Source organism: Talpa europaea, assembly GCF_964194135.1.
Source record: "Talpa europaea genome assembly, chromosome: 10".
NCBI classification, from domain to species: Eukaryota; Metazoa; Chordata; class Mammalia; order Eulipotyphla; family Talpidae; genus Talpa; species Talpa europaea.
In genome coordinates, this window is record NC_140077.1 from 16,013,190 (window position 1) to 16,036,454 (window position 23,265).

Here is a 23,265-nt window from a genome sequence, read left to right on the forward strand (position 1 = left end):
AACCAAGCAGATAACCTCTTGGAAAGATTTCTCTCTCCCTGTGAAATCTCATTGCATGCCTGTTCCTTTGAAGACTTCATACATTACTTGTAAATTTAACATTTATAGAGAATTCAGGGTTTAGGCCTGGAAGAAAGATCATGAAAAAATGTTGAGGCACGATTATTTACTACAAATCTGTTGCTTCACAGGAGGGAAAGCCCGGAGGGAGCCCTTCCCTCAGGGGGTTTGTTTGATGTTTTGGAGGCTTCAGAATGCACCTGTTGTCTTCAGAGCAGGGATGATGAGGCAGAGGAAGTGCTTCCCTGTCTATGGCTCTTCTTTTCTCATTGCCACAGGTCCCCTGGAGCACGTGCACCTGTCTCTCCCCTTCGTCACCACAAAGAACAAGGAGGTCAATGCCACCGCTGTGCTGTGGCCCAGCCAAGTGGGCACCCTCACTTACGTGTGGTGGTATGGGAACAACACGGAGGTGGGTCCCTCTGCATGGGGCTGTGCAGCTCAGCTCAAACAGGCTGAAGCAAAAAGGGAATGAAAGGATGTAGGATGCTCCTGGGGGCAGCAGGCTCTTGGTGCTCCCATAATCCGGTCACTGTGTCCCCTGCTTTCCCGCACCTGACCCCTGCCCCTCACCTCTGCTTCCCAGTCTGTGTTAGCGTTCTCCTGTGGACCTTTCCCTTCATGGTGAGCCTTAGCAGCAGCTCTGCTTTATACCTCACAGCTTAGCAGAGAAAATAAACTCTCACCAGAGTTATAGGAGTTCTGGAATTAGTATTACTGGTCAGACTGGCCAGACCTTGATTATTCTGCTGAGGCTGGAGAGAGACGTGTTGAGGTCAGCCTCCTTGAACATGGGCCAAGAGAAGGGGAAAATGATCCCCCAAAGGCCAAGAGGCAGATGGATACCAGAGAGGCAGAAGCAACAGATGCCTCTTACAACCAGCCCCCCAGTAACCTCCTCACCCTGCATCAGGGGTGGCTCCTCCTGTGAGTCAGCTTTACCCTTTATGTTGTCCCAAAATATTCCCTGGGATTAAAAGTCAGCTGCAGTTATAAAACCAGTAGAAACCTGAATCCAAATTCCTTAATTTTCTGGACAAGAAAAGTGAGGCCAAGGCAGAGGAAGGGCTGGCTCCAGTCTTGGCTTCTTGCTGAGTCCAACTCAGGACCTTCTTAAACCTACATGGATTCATCAGGCCGCCTCTTCTGTCTCTGTTTTTATCTCATTCCAGTCTCAGAAATTAAAATTTGCTTCCAAATGTCAATTAGGAAGTTTTGTCTTTACCTGGAGACACCATTTTGCACAGGCTGAGAATAGGAGCCTCCCCTCCCATAGACCCACTAGGAGCTTGACGAGGCAAAGAAACTTTCACCAGCACTGTTAACACAGCTGAGATGATCTCTTCCGAAACCAAGCACGTAGATTAGGCCACTAGGCCACAGACAGGCCCACTACCCACAGTGGAAGAGAAGACATCTATGTTGTTTCCCTGGAACTAGTGCTGCAAGGGCAAAGTAATAGATTTATTTTTCCTTTTGTGTCTCCTATTTATTTTCCCCCTTTTAACAGAAAAGCAAATTCTCAGTGCACTGTCTTAAGTAGACTTCTTATGCTGGGCTTTAGACTTCCCTTTGCTATACAGGGAATTAAATGAATTGTGATTTTTAAATTAATTAAGAAAAGACAGGAAAGAAATGCTTGTCAAGGGAGGTCAGCAGGCTAATAATCTTATCCTCCAAGACTCCAGCATCCAATTGTATTACAGGCAAGACTCCAAGTCTTTTTTTTTTTTTTTTTTTTAAGTCCTCAAACCACTGTCCAATTAGTACTTGTTTCCATAGCAGCTACTTCCGGGAAACCACAGATAGGCCTCTCTCAGAGGAAGCCAAGCAGCACATGCCACTCCTGTCTAAGTAACGCTGTTTTGGTGCCTGTGGTTGCTGTGTGCCATTTTAATTATATATGGACACTATGCCCTAGAGATGGACAAGGCACCTTATAAGTGTTCAGTGCTGGCTTCTTAAATCTGGATTAATATAAGCCTCCTGTTCTGGGTCTCCTTTGACTATTTCCTTGGATTAAGGGACATCCCTTAATCAATATCCGTAGATTATCCATAAGAGACATATATCCCATCGCAGGCAACACTTGCTGATTTCCAGGCCCTGAGTCATGATGCTAGCAGAAGGGAGATGTCAAATTCATAAGAAATGGGCAGAGTCCTTGAGGGTATGGCTTTCCTAACCCCTTTCTGGCCTGGACCTGAGATAATGGGGTTAGTCCTACTAGACTGCCCCGGGGAAGACTCTCTGGGGCTCTCAAGACTTAAAAGTAACTCATTAGCAACTTGTAACTAACTGTCTCATCTTTCCCCTTACACTGTGCCTCATTCATTTTAGCCCTTAATCACCTTGGAGGGAAGCATATCCTTCAAGTTTACTTCTGAAGGGATGAACACCATCACAGTGCAGGTGTCAGCTGGGAATGCTATCCTGCAGGACACGAAGACAATTGCGGTGTACGGTGAGTGCTCCCCCTTCCTGATCCTCACTGCCTGGTGCTCCTATGGCTTTGTTGGATGCCACAGTGATGAAAGGCACCTGGCTTTTGACCTGTGTGTAGAGATCAGAGGGTCGTACTGAGAAAGAGTAGAGGCAAGTCTGGTGTCCCCCTTTTGGGAAGATGTGGTTCACCAGCAAAATAGTGCTCCCAAGAACCCAAAAGAGTTTCTTATTTTGTCTTTTCAATGTGGCTCTGGTACACAGTCTGTGAACTCACTCACCTTTGGTCAGGTGAAGTGAGTTTCATTGCATAAAGGTTAATTCAAGCCATTGGGAATTTTGGCGGCAGTTGAATAGCTAAAGTTTGTTATCTAAGATAAATGGTTAATACTGAGGCATTTCTTTGGCTTTTCAACTTTGCAAATCTTGATTATTAAGAGGAATCTATCAATGTCTAAATACTTGGAAACCTCTCCCACAAATCTGTATCATCAAAATGTGTTGGAAGGGTTATAACAAGCAGATGTCAAGCATCATTATAGAGTGGATATTGGTTTGAACTAAAATCTGTATGGAACAATTTTTTAATCATTTGAAGAAGGTAAATATAGTCAAAGTATTAGATGGAATGAAAATTGACTGAAATGGAAAGGTGGAATCATTGAAAATGGAAGGTTAAAAAACAGTTTATACCAATTGATCTCATTTTGGTAACATTTTTCTGCATAGATAGTCAGGTGGACATACTAAGTGTGACTAGTAGATGGTAAAAATATAAACTTTTATTGTAAATATGAAAATGGTACATATTCATTATGGAAAAATAAAAATTTGAAAAGCAAGAATTTAAAAGTATATAGAGAAAAAAAATGTGCAGAGAGAGAAAATGAGGGGGTGGGGGCTGGTGGTCTAAATAATATCAATTGTCCCAGTTCCAGAATGAATAGATTCTGAGGCAGGTTCTATTTTTCATTTCTCATCTTGCCAACTTGATCTTCAAATTCAGAAAGTAATGTGGAAGCAAGTTGGAACAGGCCCAAGAATACTGTTCCTCCCGTGGATGGCTGTTTCATTTCATTGTATCCTCACCCCTAAACTCCCAGAGAAGCTGGATCAGCCCCAATAAGAAATTAAAATCAACCAGGACTCTGATTTTCCTAACAAAATCCCATCAGTGAGCGGCCTCTCAGCCAGGTGGCCGAAAGAGAGGAGTTTTTGCTTTACTTTTCCTTCTCTGTCTACTTTCTAGTTTCTGGGAATGCACTTAATCTTCAACAACCCTAATACAAGGGGAGTGATATTACTCTTATTTTTCTGTAGAGGTGAGTCCCTTGCCCCAGTTTCAGTGGCAGAGGTGGATGTCTGCCCTGGCCCAGCTAGACCAGTACCTGTGCTCTGAAATCACCCTACTTAATTGGCTCCCTTGCCTTTTCTGTCTGGCATTCTTTTTCCTTTCTCGCCTTCCTGCATGTCATAGTTGTCTCTAAAAGACACCCGCCCTCCTTCAACAGCTGGCCTCTTGGCTGTGTGTATTGCCAACCTCCTCATTAGAATCACAGAGAGAACTTTAAACCTAGAATGGTTTCGGGCTTGTCTGGTCCAACCTGTCATTTTACAGATAGGAAGTTGTGGCCCGAAATTGGAAAATTCTGGCTTAAAGTTATTCTACTGTTCCGTGACAGACCCAGTATTAATAACAATAGTAATGGCAGTGGTAATAAACATTGATGAAACCCTTACCAGCCTCTGTTCTAATGACTTGATATATATGAATTTAATCCTCTGAGCACACGCAGGAGAAATAGGATATAATTATCCCTTGCTTTCCAAATAAGATAAATGAGAGAAGTGCAGCACACAGAGTCTAAGACTTCTCAATCCAGGGGAAGTGGATTCAGTAATCTCTTTCTACTCCTTTGCTACACGTAGTTTTTCCTCTTACTGAAATCTCTAAAAGCCTTACCCAGGAGTGGCTCCCACTCCATCAAATGGCTTATCTTCATTTAAGAAAGTCTCAAAGACCTGAGCAGAGGAGGTGATCTCCTCTTCCTTAAACCAAATTCCCGAGCCTTCCAATGTCATTATTTCACCTCATTCAGATGAGTTGTTCGAGTTTCATAAATACCACTAGAAGATTTAATGACAGGGTGACCTATTAAAGTAAAATTACATCCCATGGAACTAAACAAGCAAGAATATACTCAGTTAGCGCCTCTCGTGGTGGTGCAGCAGTTGAGTGCTGGGCTGCGAAGCTGCCCGCAGCCTCTGCAGTGCCGGTCCGATCCCCGGCTGCTCCCCGGCCACCGGAGGAGGGTCCCACATGGCGCGCAGACCTCTCCTGCTGCCTGCTGCTCCCATCAGCCATGGGCTTCGTCGGTCTGCCTGTTCTGTTCCCTTCTCTAGCTCTGGTGAATTCTCACCCTCCCGAGCTTCTGACTGTACTCAGTGCTTGTATAAATAAATAAATAAATATTAAAAAAAAAAAGAATATACTCAGTTAATACAAAAGGCAGGAGGATTTTTAAACTTTGGGGTGAGTTAGTGAACAAGTACTGGAGGAATGTAGTGGTGAGGAGATATCAATTCAATTGGGCCATCTGCATTTATTAATGGTGCTTCTGGAAGTTAGAATCTTGCTTTCCCAGAGAGAGGAAAATTACCTTTCTTTTTGATTACATTTGAAATAGATGATGTGCAGATCCTAGAGAAAGTCCTTCCTGGATGGTAGGAGAGGTACATCTCCAAGGGCCAGAGAATGAATTTACAAATGCAAAGTTTCTAATGTAAATGCACTAAGAGCTGTCAGAGCCTGTAGTTGGGAGTAAAGTTCTGTGGAGCTGAGGGAAACTTTAGGCCATCGTGATCGTATTGCAGGAGGCATCACACTAGGGAAGCTGGGAGAGAAAGATTATCCACCCAGCACCACACAACACACGGCAGGAAAAGAGACCTTTCTGTATTGTTTTCTTTCATTTGTTTTTAAATACAAAAATAAAGCATATAGATGTAGAATTCATCTCTCCGAGCAGCTGGAAAAATACATATTTTTAGGATTTACCCTTTTCATTCCTCCCACATTCATCTCTATTTGTTGAATAAACTTAAGTGTAACATTTCTCTGCCATCCTTCCTCCCTGCCATGCTATTTTAGGGTGCTAAGTCATTATGGAGGGAGTGGCATCACTTTTATCATTTGTGGGTTTTTTTTTTAAGATAACATTTTACCTTATAGATGAAATCTCTGTATTTTGATAAAATGTTTGGGCAAAGTGAAAATGTCTTCAGAGAGGTGAATTATGACTCAGTGAGTGATTCCTTAATGCTGACATTTACCCTAATAATAATATGCATTTAATTGTTCTCCACCAGAACTAAGCTATAATATTCACATAGGTGACCAGGGACTCATAAAATAGTTAACCTTTGAAAACTATGCCCTTGAAACAGACTAACTGCCCTAAACACCCACCTTACAATCTAAGAGTTTTCAAAACCTGTATTTGATAAGTCTCTGGCATTGTTAGGAAATGCTCAAGTGGGCTTTTATGTTTCCTGAATGTGAAGTGGGCACTGCTAATGTTGCTCAGCCTCTACTGAAACATGGGGCATACTTGAAAGAAGAAAGAAATGTTTTTGAATAAGTAAATGTATAAATTGCAGAGCACCTCCATTGTGATTTTTGCATTTCTTTATTCCACAAAAATGTATTAACTAAATGATTCAGGCATCATCATAGAAAGTCTAGCATGAGCTGGGTACTTCCCCAAAAGGCCAGAAGCACCATGCCCTCTATCCTGGAGCTTGTATGCCAGTGTGGGATATCGGACAGACTGTGAAAACAAAATAATTTCAATAGCCGGAAGCATGAAACCAACAAACAGGGTTACGTGCTGAAGGGCGTCTGGGCTGGAGAGAGGGCATGGGAAGGTTTGGTCCCAGGACAGACTGAGTGATGTGCAGGAGCAGAATGCATGTGTTGGGGAAGTGGAAGTTGCTGACGGGGCAGGCCCGGGCTCAGGACTGCAGAGAAGCCCAAGCACCTGTGGCAGGAGAGAAAGTGTGATTCTGGTTAGATGAGACATGAAGGCTGTGAATTGGAATGTTACTAACTGATCAGAGCCATGAGCTTTGGGGAACAATGTGATCTGTGTTTATGTATAGCATGTCCTAACCTGGTGCTGGGCTCAACCCCCCAGGCCCGTGCTCTGAAGCCTGTCCCTGTGCCAGGGTCAAGGTCTCCACTGCTTCCAGTGGCTCAGGTGGCGCCCTCCTGCGATGTGGCCACTCCTCTGGCTGACTTTGCTCAAAGACTTCCTGGCAGTCTTGTCACACCTTCTGCAGTCATCAGAGCAAGCACCTAACCTTCACCTCTCTTTAAATAAGTGCCACATGTGCTTTGTATTTGAATGGTGGTCTGCAACCCTCTGGATTCCTTCCATATTCACTCACACATAGTTTTCTTCAAATGATCTTGCTTTCATAACCCCATCCTACTTCCTGGAGGACCAGGATTAACTCAGAGGCTACAGAGACTGCTAGCAAAATCTTTGAAGTAAGGAACTTAAAATTCCATTAAATGAAATGTCCATGGAAACAAAACATAGCAATAGAATGATTACAATAATTATTATCATTATGTTCTCATAATACTAATTATTATACAATCATATCATGATAATGAAAGAATGTGCACAACATAATAATGAAGAGAATGAGAACATGGTAGATAGGGTATTGTGTCAGCAAATGCTCAAACCAAAGCTGGAATGTTTTGTGTACGGACAGTCGGAGGATGAGGCATTCAGGGAGGAACAGGATGTGCAACAACCCTGGGTCATACACCTGCCATAAATTCAGAGCACTCCAGGTCAGCCAGCCAGTGTCCAGGAGTGCAATGTCTAGAATTAGGAAGAATAGGCAAAGGCTGCAGAGCTATACATGGACCAGAGCCTAGGACTTTGATCTAGATAGTGAGGAGCTGGATTATAACAGGTAGGGGATAACAGATTTGCCCTCTAGGAGGAACTATCTGGTGAGTGTAAAGGACAAGGACCCTCCATTAAGGCTTTGTATATAATGGAAAGGGTAGAAGACTCTTGGGAGAATTGTTTCACTTCTAGTAATCACCTGATATTGTATCCCCAGAGGAGTTCCGATCTCTCCGCCTGTCCTTTTCTCCAAACCTGGACGACTACAACCCTGACATCCCCGAGTGGAGGAGGGACATCAGCAGGGTCATCAAAAAGTCCCTGGTGGAAGTAAGTGCAGACAATCCCTTCTCCTTCTAGGGCACGTTCCCCCTCTGTCCTTGAACAGCTTTGTGGTGAGGGGACCTTTGTGCAAAGAAATGACAGGAGAGAGCAGGAGCCCATGGGAGGGCTGGTTAACCTGGGTGACATCGGTGCTATGGGGGTGTGCATCAACTCCTGACCTTGCCTCTTGAGAATTTTCCTGAGAAAAGAAGAACTTGGAAATTTGTGATAGTCATGGAGTAGATTTGGTGATTAGGCCATTTGCAGGTGTAAAATCAGTTGTCGTGCGTGATACTGAGACACGATGTGCGTGCAATGAACAAGCACAACCAGGCCCCAGCCCCATCAACAGCAAGTCTGAGCACCATGTGGGCATTCATCCATAGTGGTCACTCCCTTATCTTTGTCCCAGTTCTTTTAAAGCATTTCTCTCCTACAACAGCCCCATAAAGAAGGTTTGCAGGTTTGCAGATGAAGTGACTAAGGTTCAGAAAAGTTAAGTAATTGCTTGACATTTCTAATGAATACATGAAGAAGCTACAAAATTGTAGTGAAGGGTCAGAGTCCAAAGTCAACAAGTGCTTTTACACCTGAATCTGGGCACGTGAGCAACCACCAGGTGGAGTTGAGCCCTCTCTGAGCAAATGCCTCTGGCATTTGGAGAAAACACCTTCTTTTAGGCACATCTCCCACCACACACTGAGCTTTTATGAGTGAGCAGAGGAGTGGGGTATCTGCTCATGGGGCAGTGTGGGTTTATTGTGCAAACCCAGAAAATCAGAGATGAGCTACCTCTCCCAGGGTATCTTCTTAGCCTGAAAGGAAACATGATTGAGGGTTTTTTGTACATTCCTCCCTGCATCAACACATGGTACCTTGTGACTCAAGACGATGAGGGAATAAAGGTGTTCAGATGACCCTTGCCCCAAATCAGCTCTCACACCCAGCCTCTTGGCAAAGAGCTGGCCTTCCCAAATTCCTACCACTGTTGGTTGGAGAAGGGGTATCTTCATGTGCCTCTGGGTAAGAGTTATTGCACCTCTGTCTTCATGACTCAGCATGAGTCATGGTATCTAAACAGTATGGCCTCCATTATGGCTCATCCATCCTCCTGCAGGGTCAGCTGGAAGACCTGTTAGCCTTTGGGGCCCTGGTCCCAGGTATAATAGCAGGCCTCTCCTCAACTGTCCAAGATGACTACAGGGCAGACCTCTTTCAGCTGCAACATTCTAGGGATCCATGTGCCCGCAGATCTGCCCGGCAGCTGTCTAACTCCCTGGTTGATTTATTAACCAGACATTAGCTCAGCAGTGCCCCGCCTCTCAAGCTGATTTCTCTTCACATGCAGTGTCTAGGGGTCAGATGCCCTAAGTTTCCACCTTTCACCAGATGCCCAGTCGACTGGAAATCACTGCTCATCTGTATTCTAAGCTGCTGAATAACATATTCACCTAAATGCAGAATAAACAGGTTGGCTCAGCATCCCTCAGCACAGGGTGGAGGAGTGAATACTATGCAGTTTCAAAGACTCCTTGGTTACCTGATCCTCAGAGACAATCCTCCCAGCCCCTGGTTCCTCCTAGCATCCCAGTAATGACACTTGGCTACTTTTTTAAACCCTGAGGTCCCATTGCCAAGTGTACCCTAATAAACCCTAGACAATGTGCAACTTCAGGTCAATTTATTTGCAGTTTTCTTCCCCTCATTATGTGACAGAATTCAATATAAAACCAGTTACCTCGCTAAATGGATTCTTTCTATTAACATTTCACAATGAAATCTTTAATTGAATGCCATTCAGTAAACATTTTTGCATGTAATGGGGATGATTCAGACATAATCTCTGAGTTTAAAATTTAGTAAGACCATAAAACAGTATTAGATTTCCAGCTGTGATAGGAGGTGCTGTGTGATGGTGTCAAGAAGGGGAGGCAGTAGCGCCCCTCTCAGAGCAGAGGCTTCATGGCCAGACCACATTTCTGAGCTGCACATCACCACGCACCGCCTAGAGGGCCTTGAGCCATGACTTACCCTTCTGCTCTCTCTCCTCTGTCCTGTGTCAGAAGTAGGGGTTTTCCACAAGATTGCCACAAGGGTGAGGCTACTCACCCTCACTACTGTAGGTACAGAAAGGCCAGGCCACCTCAGCCCCACCTCACACAAATCTGAAGGACCACCTCAGTTCCTGTGAGGTCTCGTGAGGCTGTGCTTGGCCTGCATCAGAGCTTAGCTTCTCCCCCTGCGTGTCCCTGCTTCTTTCCTTCACATTCTAGATGTTAATCATGAGAAAACCCCTGGAAAAACCCTCACACACTAAAGTCACCATCAACTTCCAGAGACCCAACCTGTGCTGGGTCCTCACCTGCAGAGTGAGGGGTAATAAGGGAAGGGTTGTTGCAGGAGCTGCATTATGTGATTGTGACAAGTGGCTTGGCACATTGCCAGAACCAACAGGCAGCATTCCCTGATACCTCAGAGAAGACATAAATGCAGACTTCAGAAACAGTCACCTACTTGGGAGATCATGAGAAATATACTGAAATAAGTGAACTTTAAGAAGACTCGTGAAGGAATAAATGGGTTTCCAAAAGCAGATAGAGAAAAAAGACACTCTGGGGAAAATGGACTGCACACATCTCCTGTGGAGAAATTGAGAATATCGAACAGTTGTACAGGATTGCATTTGGGTAGAGGTTGTGTGAGCTGTGGGATGTTAGTTTGGAAAGGAAGGGTCAGGCCAGAAGGCCTTGCAGAAGGCCTTGAATATATATTTAATTCATTTGGCAATGGGGATTTCTACAAGAATTTGGACAAGGAAATAGGATTTGAGAAAGATCACAAAAAGATAAGTCTAGAAATTGTCTCCTGGAAATGGGACAGCTATTATAAAACCCCATCAGAACCCCAGAGAAGAGCTGAAGAGTCCTAGGAGATAAGCTCAATGGGAGCAAATGAACTAGGGCAAAGAAGGCCTTGAGTGACAGCTGTGATTCTACTGAGATTCGAGTGAGTGGGTTAGTGAAGCGTGTTGTTCCTCAGGTTCTGATGCTATGGAGACACTGACAGGTACCTGAGGATTGTGACACAGAGGAGTCCTGTTAGGGAGGTGACTAGGATGTGACTTGTATTTGGAGAGTATATCTAGTGCCGTGACAAAGAAAGAAAGCAGGTTAGAACAGGTTAAGACATGAGGGACAAAGTCGAGACAGTGCAGGTCTTCCCACTGGCACCATCCACTTACTGGCCCTTTAGGAAGCAGAGCTACCATTTGAATCTCCAAGCACTGCTGCATGTGCCTCTTGTGTTACTCATGTCATTCTCAAAGCCACCCTTTTACAAGGCAAGTACTGTTATCATCCCCATTGGCTATTTGAGGGAATGTAGGCACAAGGAGATAAGGGAAGTTTCTAAGGTCACACACGATGGAGCCAGGGTCCAACCTTGGATGATCTGACTTTATCACAGTGCTACCTCTACTGTTCATGTCTACCTTGCCTACCTGGGGCCCTGTCTGCCACCCACCTACCCTCTTTGATCTTCTAACCCCCCCCCCATTGTCCACTGAATGCTTGGTCCATTCTTATCTCCTTTCCTGCAGGACTTAATGAGCTTCTGTGTCTCTCCCTCAGGCCACGGGGATTCCGGGCCAGCACATATTGGTGGCAGTGCTCCCCGGCCTGCCCACTGCTGCTGAGCTCTTTGTCTTGCCCCATCAAGATCCCACAGGAGAAAGCAAAAGGTCGGCTGAGGACCTGGAGCAGGTGAGTCCCCCAGGCTGCCTTTAGCTCTGACAGTCTGACCACCGTATCAGCAGCTTGGAGGGATCTCCGGGCAATCTGGGCTTGAGAACAAGGCACCCGCTCTTTGCAGGGTTTGTGACTTTCTGGTCCACCATTTTTCATGCATAACTTGGTGATCTTAAATGAATTTCACCAAAAAAAAAAAAAAATGCAAGAGTGTTTATTGTAGGCTAAGTGACTCAGCATACCCACAATACGGAATCTTCCACAGCATTTGCAGTGAGTCATATAAATCTATGTGCACACAACGCTGTGCAATATTAAGTGGGGGAAACACAAGTAGCTGGAAGTTACTTGACAACTTTGATCCCCAAGAGTGTCATGAGAATCAAATGATGTGATATCCACTCTATTTTTTTAAATGGGTACAGCTTGTGTACAAATCCTGAATCCTATTTATTACCACCACTCTAAGATGGCCTGATTGGTGTCAAGAATAAGCAAGTAATATTGACTCCAGGCCACCTCTTCTACCTCTGATGAAGGTTCCACTTTCACCTCATCTTGACAACCTCTGGAGGCTTAGAAATTCTGTGGGGTGTGTGTGTGTGTGTATGTGTGTGTGTACACATATGCACATGTTAGTATGTCTGTCCTCTGCCTCCTTCGAGCATTTTTTAAAATATTTATTTATTCATACAAGAACTTGGGTACAGGCCGGGGTATGGGGGTGAGAGGATCCACCAGAGATAGAACTGGGAGCAGAACAGACAGATCTACTTTAAAACACTGCTGCGGAGAGCAGTGGGCAAGACAGGAGAGGTCCGCTGTGCCACTTGGGTTTCTCCCTGGACGGGGATCGAAATTTTTTCCTTTCCCACTCTTTAACTTTAGAAGCCTCTTCAGTCTCTGTAAGGGAGAATTATAGTTATTATGTCATTGTTGTTCATCCATTCAATTAAACTGATCAGTCTTGGTCTGGTTACCCTGTTCGAAACTACATAATTTCAGTTTCTCAATAGATTAAAAATAGGATTCTCAGACACGAACTGAATATTGGATTTCTCTTCTCCGGTACTTGGAGCTTTTCCTTTTATTTACAATAAACCCGTAATCAACTCTCATGATCTCTAGTCTTGCAAGATGGTTTGAGAACCACCGATAACAGCCTTATTAAAAACCACCCCAAATTACAGCAGGGCCCACCTCCTAACAGTCACCTCCTTTCAACAGCAGCTTTCAAGCTTGGCAGGAGCATCACCTCTGTAATTTTCTCCATGTGCAAGTGATGAAGAACAGGGCAGTCATGGAAGCCCAGTAAACTCCCTTACAGTTAAAGGCTGGGCAGCAGGGGACCCATCGGACTCATATCTGACCTTGTCCACTCCTGGCTCTCAGCTTCGCAGAGTATTAGACAAATTAACATCTGTAACTGTGGGAGAAGAATAGGATATTTATTATTATAGTATATTTTTTCTGGATGTTCCTTGAGAGGAAATGTGGTGAGAAGAGGGATATGTCTATGAAATTCCTTTTGCTTATATAGGAACATGTATATTGCTTTGATTGTGTGTTTTCTCTGGAGTTCCTGTCCCCCTTTAGTCTCTGTCTTGCTTGGGTACCTCCTCTAGAGACAATCTCAGAGTTGTGGGCCCCAAAGTTTTCCCCAAGGCAGCCTGGTATCCAGTATAGGTGGAACATTTAACCAGAGAACTGAAAACAGATGGTTGTTTAAGGGCTAACCACCCACCTTTTGACACATATAGAAGGTCCAGTCATTTTATTAGAAAGATCATGGGTTTCTAGCTTCAAGTCTAATTTTCATTATGTCTATGTTATAAAGGAGGAAAGTTAGGCCAGAAAAGTTCAGTAATTTAGCCAAAGTCACACAATCAATAATAGCCATCTCATAGAATGCTTGAGAGGATTAAGGAACTGATACAGCAAAGTGCTTGGCTTACGGAATATGCTTACTAAATAGTAAATTGAAGATGGTTATATTTATGGTCACTTTATAATAGGAGAGAGATCTATGGAAAATCCAAATAAAAACTTCTAGTCTCTTGAAGAGACTGGTATAATATTATTAGAAGAAAGGGGATTCTAATTACATATTTAAAGAGGGATGATGGAGAAAGAAAATTAAAGAACTACATCACAAAGAACAAGGACAATAGAAAATGGAAAGATGTGTACCTTAGATTTTCACCTGAAATTTACAAAATGTTAAAATGCAATGTTATGTCAGAAAAATGAAATTATAAATAAATAAAAGAATGGCAAGAACATATGTGTATAACTACATTGCTGTGAGAATGACCCATCTAAATTATTATGCAGATTTCTAGCATTGAAGAAAAATAAATGGCCAAGCTAGAGATTGTAACCTGTTTAAGGAAATTTCAAATGTATCAACCTTATCCAGGACTCAAAGTAAATACAATGACCAATAGATGTCAGATCAAGCATGTAACAAATTAGTGTCTTAATCATGGAGAATATTATTATCCTCATTAAGTACAATAATGAAAGCAACATATAAAACAGAGCCTCTGTGAATCAGAAGCTGCTTTCAGGAACCTAAAGTTTTCAGCCTATGAGGGGTCTTTTCCTCTTCTTACTCACTTGAGTCATTTACAATGAAGCAATCCAGGCCCCAACATGGAGAAGTGATACAACTCTCCAAGAGAATGACATTCTAATTCTGTTTTTTTTTTTTTAAGATTTATTCATTAATGCATACATGTGGGGATACAGGCCAGAGGTTCAGTGGGTGAGAGGATTCACCAGAGACAGAGTGGGGAACAGAACAGGTGGAGTGACTGAAATACACTGCTAAGGGGAGCAGCAGGTGAGACAGGAGAGGTCTGCTGTGCCATGTGGGTAGCTCCCTGGCTGGGGATCAAACATGTGCTGTAGTGGCTATGGATGGCTTCATAGTGCTGAGACTTAAACCCATTGCACTACCAGGGAGGCCCTAATTCTGATTCTGCAATGAACTCTCAAGCCCACTGGCCCCCATTCTACCATGCTGAAAAAGTAGATTTGAATCCCTATTTTGTTCTGTGGATCCCCAAATTCCAAAGCTGTTGCCCCAGGAAAGGAATGAGTGATATTTTGCTGTGGTTTGTGTTGAGTTTTTGTTTTTACTTTCTTTTTCCGATGCAGATGACAAATACCCAATTGAAATTTCTTTTTTTAAAAAAAAACCTTTTTTTTCTCTAAAGATTTATTTATTTAACTATACAAGCACTGGGTACAGTCAGAAGCACGGGGGGTTGAGAGAATTCACCAGAGCCAGAGCAGGGAGCAGAGCAGGCAGAAGGACCGAAGGACACTGCTGAGGGGAGCAGCGGGCGGCAGGAGAGGTCTGTGCGCCATGTGGGACCCTCACCTGGCGTCCGGGGATGGAACCCGCGCTGCAGGGCTTCACAGCACAGCGCTCAACCAGTGTGCCACTAGGGAGGCCCCCAATTGAAACTTCTTTCAGGAAGAAAAGTGGACATAGCAAGGTTACTCAGTTATTAAATCCAAAGCATTCAAAAGTCTCACTTAATTACTCCCTTCTCCTTGCCTGCCTCTCCCTCTTTCTCCATCTCCTTTCTTTATGACCACATGAGAAGTCTTCCCAAGAATGAAGCCAAGACATAGGAAGCCCTCGTGTCCATTAACTCCACTTGCCACCCCCATGCAGAAGACAGTGCCTTTCCCCTGGTTGCACCGAAAGCTCCAGGTTAGCAATTCTCATGAGCCTAATAGGGGCGAGGTGGGCAACTCCTAAGTTGCCCGTGTGGTCAGAGAGAGAGAGTGTTGTCAATGACAACTCAGATGTGTTAAAACCTCCCTAGTTATGGGGTTTGGGGAGCCCTCAAGACTCAAATGGACAAAGAATAGAGAAGGACCTGGTTCCTCAGTGAGAAATGTGGAGCAGTGGGAAGGGACTCCAAGCAGGCAAAAGCAACAAACTTCCTTTGTAACAAATTACACAGAAATTTAAAATGAATGCCAAGTGGGCCTCCCCAGTGGCGCAGCGGTTGAACTCTGGGTTGCGAAGCTGCCCGCAGCCTCTGCAGCGCCGGTTCGATCCCCAGCTGCTCCCCGGCCACCGGAGGAGGGTCCCACAGACCTCTCCTGCCGCCCGCTGCTCCCCTCAGCAGTGTACTTCGGTCCTTCTGCCTGCTCTGCTCCCCGCTCTGGCTCTGGTGAATTCTCTCACCCTCCCGCGCTTCTGACTGTTCCCAGTGCTTGTATAAACAAAACAAATAAACAAACAAATAAATAAATAAAACATGCCTCTATAAAAAAAAAATAAATAAAATAAAATGAATGCCAAGCAAAATCAAACAGAAAGGAAGGCCCTACTCCAGACGGAACCAGAGAGGAACTAACTTTTTCTCCTGATGCCCAGTCCGCTTACTTGTAAAGCTAGAGCACAGACTCCCAGGAGGGGAAGAAGTGGGGCCTTGGCCAGATGGACCCTGAAAAATGAAGCAAGGCCAAGACCTCCACAAGGGCCCGTGGCTCTCTTCTCTTAGTGTCCTCTAAGATAGCATTCCCAGGGGAGCAATGAATGCTGGTTCAGATCGAACTATCTTGTCTGTGAAATAAATTGAAAATTCCTCACTGTGAAAAGTACTTGACCCTGTTATCAGGATAAATGGGCAGGGTTAATCAAGTGACCTCTGTCTGGGAGGGTCTCCCAGTCTCAGATCTGCGGTGAGTGAGAAAAGGCTCACTCACCCTTCGCTGGCCTCAGCAGGATGGCATATTCTGCTATCCTGTGCCAGCTGCTCAGGTATGAAGCAACCCCCCACCCCCACCCCTTCTCCCACAACCACCGGGCTCCCTTGCATCTCTGAGTCCTCACAGGTGAGCAGATTTGTATGTGGTTCTCTAGGAGGGTTGTAAGACCACCATGCTCATACCAGGTTGTTTGTGATGCTATGCTGGGGAGACAGGGAGCTGACATGCTGGCTTGCAGGATCCTTAAAGGGCATGCAAACCACTGCCAGGAACAGGGAGACTATGGGAAAATGCCATTCCCATCAGTGAATTTCCTCCTGGGATGTTTGTGTCACCACATACGTTGGACAGATGTGGAATCTGAAATCCAGGGAAAGGAGAGCTGTCTTAGAAAATGGAGCAGGCTATTGGCAGCATTCCAAGTATTTAAGACGCATTAAGGAATGTAACTGATGATCTCAGATTATTTTCTATACACTCACATAATCGGTCTTCTCCAGATTGTTTAGCTTAGGGAGTTGAGTTATGGAAGTACTCTGGAGAGAGACAGAAGTTGGAAATTGTAACTGACAGAAAAGGAGGTAGGAGTCAGACCAAAAAGAACAGAGCAAAGGGGGAGACTGAGAAGCTCAGAGCTGGTGATGGCGAATACAAGAAAGGGAGTATTTGTGGCCAGTATGTTTCTTCATTTTATCACCCAGGAAACTTCTTTGGGACTTTAACCGAGCTAACTCTTTTGTGCTAAGAAACAATGAAATTGAGTGAGATAGCATTAACTAGAGTTAGTTTTTGGCTCCATTTCTTCCCTTACAATTTAATACAGAAGTTATGATTTATGAATTTGGAAAGATGTTTCTCTGATGAATCCAAAAGGAAGATTATTCAGCTACTATGTGAAGGGACCTTAACTGTGAGACAGGATCGGGAATGACAGCCTGGGCCAGCTCCAAGGTCACCCAGGCAAATCTCTCTAAACCTGGCACCAAAAAGCTTTGATTGTTCAGTAATTCACATTCCTCCTACTAATTTCACAGATGAACATTAGGTTTTTGACCTGTTGTATCTTTGTCATGGATAAATCTGCCAAAGTATATTTTGAATCTATAGTTTCACTTTTCACCACTTCTTTAGGTAATGTGTCTCATAAATTTACCAACTGCCTTGTCCTTAAACGTGTCTTTTATCCCCTTTCAATCTTTGGACACTGCCATTCTAATAATCTGAAAGGTTATTTCGCCCTAGGATTACATTAAAAACTGTTTAGGTGTTGAATGTGTTATTTATGTGGTAACTATCACTGCTGCTAAATGTATCCTGCTCACTGCCATCTGGGCACCTGGTAGGGCTGTACCCATGAGCCTCTTCTTTGGCCAGAACTGATTCTGGCCAATGGACAGGCATGATCTGTGCCATTTCTGAGCTAAGGTACTCAGATGCCAGTTGCATATCTTAGAGAACAACATTTCCCTCCTATGGTGTTGAGAATGGAAATGCTGCAGAGGCTGCTTCGCCAGCCTGAGTCCCTGTGAGGTCATAAAAAGCACAGTGGCACTGCCTGCCTGCAGTGGATGAAGTGTGCACAAGAAATATACCTTCATTGTTTCACTCTCCTGAGATTTTAACATTGTTACCTCAACCTAACCTACCTTATTCTAATAGCAACAGAATTCCATAGACTGAGAAAAACATCTAGAAGAGAATGAGTGGGTTCCCTGTAATAAGTCCCTCCCACTACATCCTTTTGTTGGTAGTTTTCCAAGTATTTTTATTGAGTCCCCGCTGTCAGTGGTACTTCAAGTGAAGTGTGGATTGCATCTGAACCACAGGCATATTCTACTAAGCAGGCAGATGCCAAGCATAACAGGTCACTTCTTTGGTCATGATTATTTAGCTGAGGAAAATAGAAAACAGACTGTGTAGGATAGCAACAAAAGAGGAATGACAATACAAAGAATAAAATAAATTTGCTAAGACAACATACTTTCACTGGACAAAAAGGGAAAATAAGTAAATTCAACTTGCTTCAGCAGTTTTAATCTCTTAGCAATCACACATTACTGCACTTGAGTCTTTATCATGCAAATTTCCATTCTTTTCATTTGGACTGTCACCACATTCTTCTAAAGATTGCAGTCCATTCTGCTCCTTTCATAACCAAAGACTCTCCCAAACATTAGAAATTATATTAATTGATGAACAGCAGTGAGCCCTGAAGATGGGGTTAGAAATTGTCCATTCCTATAGATCAGCTGGCATGGGGCTGGTGTTCTAAGTTGTGTGTTTCACCAAGGAATGAGAAATAGCAGCGTAATTAATTAAATGCTCATTTTTTAAAAAATCTCCTAGCCTGCTCAGTCAGTCCTGTTTTCAAATACCTTTTGCTCTCTTCTTTGTCAGATGTTTCAGGAAATTTTTTTTAATGACAGTTCCCTAAGATTAGGAGTCAAATAAAGCTGAAATCTATTCTCAAATCTTTAAATATTAACTGAGTAAACTAACGTATAGCCTTTAAGCACCATGTTCCTCTCCATGGAGATAACAGCACTAATACCAAAGACTCTGTATTTAGAAAAAAATAATGCAAAATATTTGACCTTACCAAAATTAAGGTGTTCAATGCTTATTTAATACACATATGTATAGCAATCCATGATCTGAGAAAAACAATAAAAGGATACAAACTTCTAAAAGTGATATGGAAAGCATGTAAAAATATTGTCAAACTCTATCAAGAGTTTCCTACTCATTGATTTGAACAGAAAAGTATGTGGTGGTAATTGAGATTATTCTTGTATGAATTGTAAATTTTATTTAATTTTGTTTCTGTGCATAATTTCTTCCCCACAAGTAGGTGTTTTTTTATCACATGCTCTTTGATGCAAGCTAAATGCATGGGGCATACTTTCTGGTACCACATTACCTTTGCACAGGCTGCTTAATTTTGTAAATGAAACAGATAACCTGATGAAGCAATGTTATAAACCAAAAGAAATCTGAGAAGTTAATTATTTCCACCAGGGACTCTCCTGGATGTTATAAATTATAAAAAGTATGTTGTTCTGATGAACTCTATTTTCTGATTTATTTATATCTCTCACTTGAAGAATAATTGTTTTTGGGAATAAGAAAAAAAGCATCACTTAAATTGGTGCAATGCACCAAAGACAGGTGCATTGTTGTCTTCATGTGACAGACTGCAGAGAGGACAATTCCTTCATTACTTCTGACAAATCTTTTCTGTATGAGTTAAAATGTATTTTTTTGAAAATATGTGTGTGTATCATGCATATGTATTTCATACACATGTACTTATGTATACACATATTTATTTCACATCCATATATGTATACAAATTTTTGTTTGTGTGTGTGGTTCTCTATTTCATAACCAAAACCTTTCAGAGTGACCTGTACTAAAAGCTGCTGTTGGTTGCTGAAAATAATACCAACCGAGTGATAACCATAAGTTAAAATAGTCACTTGTACATTGCAGTACTTTAGAGAACACAAACAGGTAACATTCTACACAGTTTGTGATAGAAATCTACTCTTCCTATAAACCTGGAACCTCCTGGAAGACTCTAGCACCCAAGAAAGAGTAGCTTAATGTAGAGTATGAAGTTGTTCTTGACATAATTTTAGTGAAACCCATACTTTGAACATGGTCTAACAAATGAAGACATTGGAGAAGCAGAGCTTGCACTGGATCCAGGGTGCTCCACCCTAGTCACCCCAAGTTCCTGCTGGACAAAGAGGCCCATCTGCAGGGCAGGGAGTTCCACTACCATTCACGGACTCCTGCAAGGGCCTCCGCCTCAACAAAAAGCCCTCAACCTGCTTAATTGACAAAAGGATCAAAGATGTCTTCCTGGCAATTTAGTGGACTAAACAAAGCTCAATAAACTTCAAAAACTTAATAATAAACTGGCATTAACCCTTGTGTAAGGGTTTATAAGGGTTCCTGGTAACCTCAGTTAGAAACCTGCCGTCAGCTTGTCCTGCTGGAGCCATAGATGTGTAATTGTTGACTTTTAAGTAGTGTTTTCAGACCAATACTAAAGTGAGGAAGAAAATGCCAGTTTTTAAGGATGACATAAAAGATATGGCAGTAGATTTCTTTTTTTTTTAATCACCTGTTATGAGCCAAATGAAATCATTTCATATTTATTAAAATGAACCTTCACTAAAAGAAAATAATTTAACTATCAAAATGATGGTTACAAAGCATCTACTCAGACTTAACTAGCATATTAAATTAAATATTAACTTAATGTTTGAAATATTAAAAATAAGGCAAGAAAACTGGGTAAAATAATAAGAGTACGGTTTTCCCTAAAGTTATTCAGAAATTGCTTAAAAGGATAGTAAAGCAGTGCAAATTGAGCTTTAAACAAGGGAACAGTTTTATTGTGTCTATGAAACCTTATCTTATTCTGTTATTTCTCAAACAAAGTCCCTGCTTCGCCCGAGGTTAACAATTCTGTGCCCAGAAGCCCAATGGCCAGTGTAGTGCATGCGTGGTTTAGGGTTTAGCTAATGTCCATAACCATGAAATAAGGAGTAGCCAATTCCTGATTTAAGATGTAGTTCAGTTTGTTTCAACTGTAATATTTATTATTTTTACCTGGACTATCTAATTCAGTAAGTATTCATAATGTATCCTGTGAAAGTCAAGGATGGTTTTGGGGAGGGGAAGAGGCAGAGAGGAATTAAGTAGAATCTACTATATAAAATAAATGTATGTGGATCTCACCAGAATTGTAAATGTACGTATCGACTTCTTTTATTTATTTTTTTAAGATTTATCTATTTATGCTTACAAGAGCTGGGTTGTAGGCCAGAGGGGCAGGGGGCTGAGAGGATTCCCCAGAGACAGAGTGGGGAGCAGAACAGCCAGACTGACTGAAATACACTGCTGAGGGGAGCAGCGGGTGAGTCAGGAGAGGTCTGCTGCACCATGTGGGTTGCTCCCTGGCCTGGGATTGAACTCCTGCTGCAGTGGCTGTGGATAGCTTCATAGTGCTAAGACTTAATCCCTTACACCACCAGGGAGGCCCCTCTACTTCTTTTAAATCCTTATAAAGACATGTTCTCTCAAAAACCTGGGAATGACTTTACTAATATAATACAAGATAATTTTCTTTAGTGTAAATTATGTAATATACTAATAGTGTTATTTTGTAGCAATGTGTATGTAAAATCAGGTCATGTTTTAAAATGTTAAAAATTATATTTGCATATTCTGGAATAAAATCTCAAGATCATATAAAATTCAATATACTTCTCAGGTGTTACTTTGGAACACCCTGGTAAATATTTCTCAGCAGGCTTATTTCTAGTTGGTATGAAAATTCACTATGCCGCTGCTTCTTTCAGATATCGGAGCTGCTGATCCACAAGCTCAACCAAAACTCCGTGCACTTTGAGCTGAAGCCTGGGGTCCAAGTCCTTGTCCATGCAGCCCACTTAACAGCAGGTCAGTTCTCAGCCCCCTGGCTCCCGTCTGTACTCTGGCAAAGGGGATTCCCCTCTATGCTTCCACATACCCAGATCTGATGGTGCCACTGATAACAGAAACCAAACATCAGTCCTTGGAGAGTCCCTTTATTGGCATTTTAGCTGCTATAGAGACTTGTCAGGCAACAGAATACGTTGACTTTTCCTCCTTATTTCCAGGAAATAACCATCTATAATCTCCTCAACACAGGTTCCTCAAGTGATAACATGCTTCTTCTCTGCAAAACTCTTGAAAATAAAGTTAACCTTACAAATAACATTTTCTGATCTTTCTTATAAACTTATTTTTCAAATGATTTCTGTCACAAAGAATTTTCTTTAAGTTTTAGAAAGTAGTATGGTGAAAATAGCTGGGACTGAGGAGTTGTCCAGGGCTGTTGCCAGAATTGAGCCCCAAGTCCCCAGTAACCATGAGGGTTTAATCCCTGGAGAGAGCTCCAGATGGCAAAGCGTAATGTGAAGTTGAGAAGATCTAGAAAATGTCCCCAACTTCTTATAGTTCTTTCCATATCTGGGAGTTTGGGAATCAGGATTCAGGTCCCTGGGATGAAAGGCCTGTTATGAGATCTCAGGTGACCACACGATTCGTAGGGGAAGCCACTACAATACAGATATGCGTCATCAAGGTTACCCAAAGAACAGGAGTCATGGATGCACTTTGAAGCAAAAGCCCAATCATAGATGGAGCCACTTTGGAGAGAGTGGAAATTCTTTGATTTCCAACTATTTAGGCTGAGGGTTCTTCCCTGTTGGAATTGAGAAGAAACAGTGAGGAGAGAACTGATGTACAACTTCTACCTCAACTCGCTTTCACATCCTGTTATTACCCCCTGCAGACAGGAGAAAATAAAAATTAAAAAAAAAAAAAAAACGTAAAAGGACTACTGTTTGCAACATTTCATGTCTCATAAGCAGGATTGCTAATACTGTCCTGGGGACCGTTCCGGCAGGCTGCCGCCTTCCATTAATTGCTCGGCAGATGTTCAGCATCCTTCTTTTAAAAATGTTAGAACCACAGTGTGTTGCTGGTGAGAAAGGCAATGCATAATTTGGTTTGTCTCCAAGGAAAAAGAACTGTCTCCTTTCAGGAATTTACTGGCCTTATTTTGTTTTTCAAATTCAGTTCCCTGTTTGCTTTTATGGGAACACACGGTAAGCATTTCCAGATACCTGGATGCTATTACAGACCGGATTGAGTTGTATTCCCACATGTGTTCTATTTGGGAATTCATTAACTTTGGTTTCTACACTGAGTAAACTTAAAACATACTCCCTGTTTTGTTCTTAGCTGTTCTGTACTTCTCATTTCTATGCAATTCCTCAGGAAGGTCTAACCACCCCAACAGCTACGTTGCTGAAATGCTTATTCCTGAAAAGAGAGACTTGAAGTTTTATGAATATAGGGAGAGAAGTGGAAGCTGGTACTAAAAAGACTGACAGGAGGCCAAGGCATGAGTGGCTCTTTGGTTAGGGTTAGGCCTTGGTGTCCAGGTTTAGCCGACTAAGGATATG

General features: G+C 42.7%; 1 protein-coding gene across 4 annotated transcripts in view; it reads left to right on the forward strand.

The window, feature by feature from the left end:
• SORCS1 (sortilin related VPS10 domain containing receptor 1) overlaps positions 1–23,265 on the forward strand; it is a gene marked incomplete at both ends in the record, with an annotated part of 470,229 nt that overhangs the window by 434,284 nt on the left and 12,680 nt on the right. For all 4 annotated transcript variants that reach the window (XM_084244881.1, XM_084244882.1, XM_084244884.1 and 1 more), the window contains 5 exons: positions 339–472; positions 2,401–2,524; positions 7,648–7,760; positions 11,384–11,515; positions 21,613–21,712. In XM_084244881.1, coding sequence (XP_084101007.1) covers positions 339–472; positions 2,401–2,524; positions 7,648–7,760; positions 11,384–11,515; positions 21,613–21,712 — 603 coding nt within the window. The remainder of the gene's footprint in view (positions 1–338; positions 473–2,400; positions 2,525–7,647; positions 7,761–11,383; positions 11,516–21,612; positions 21,713–23,265) is intronic.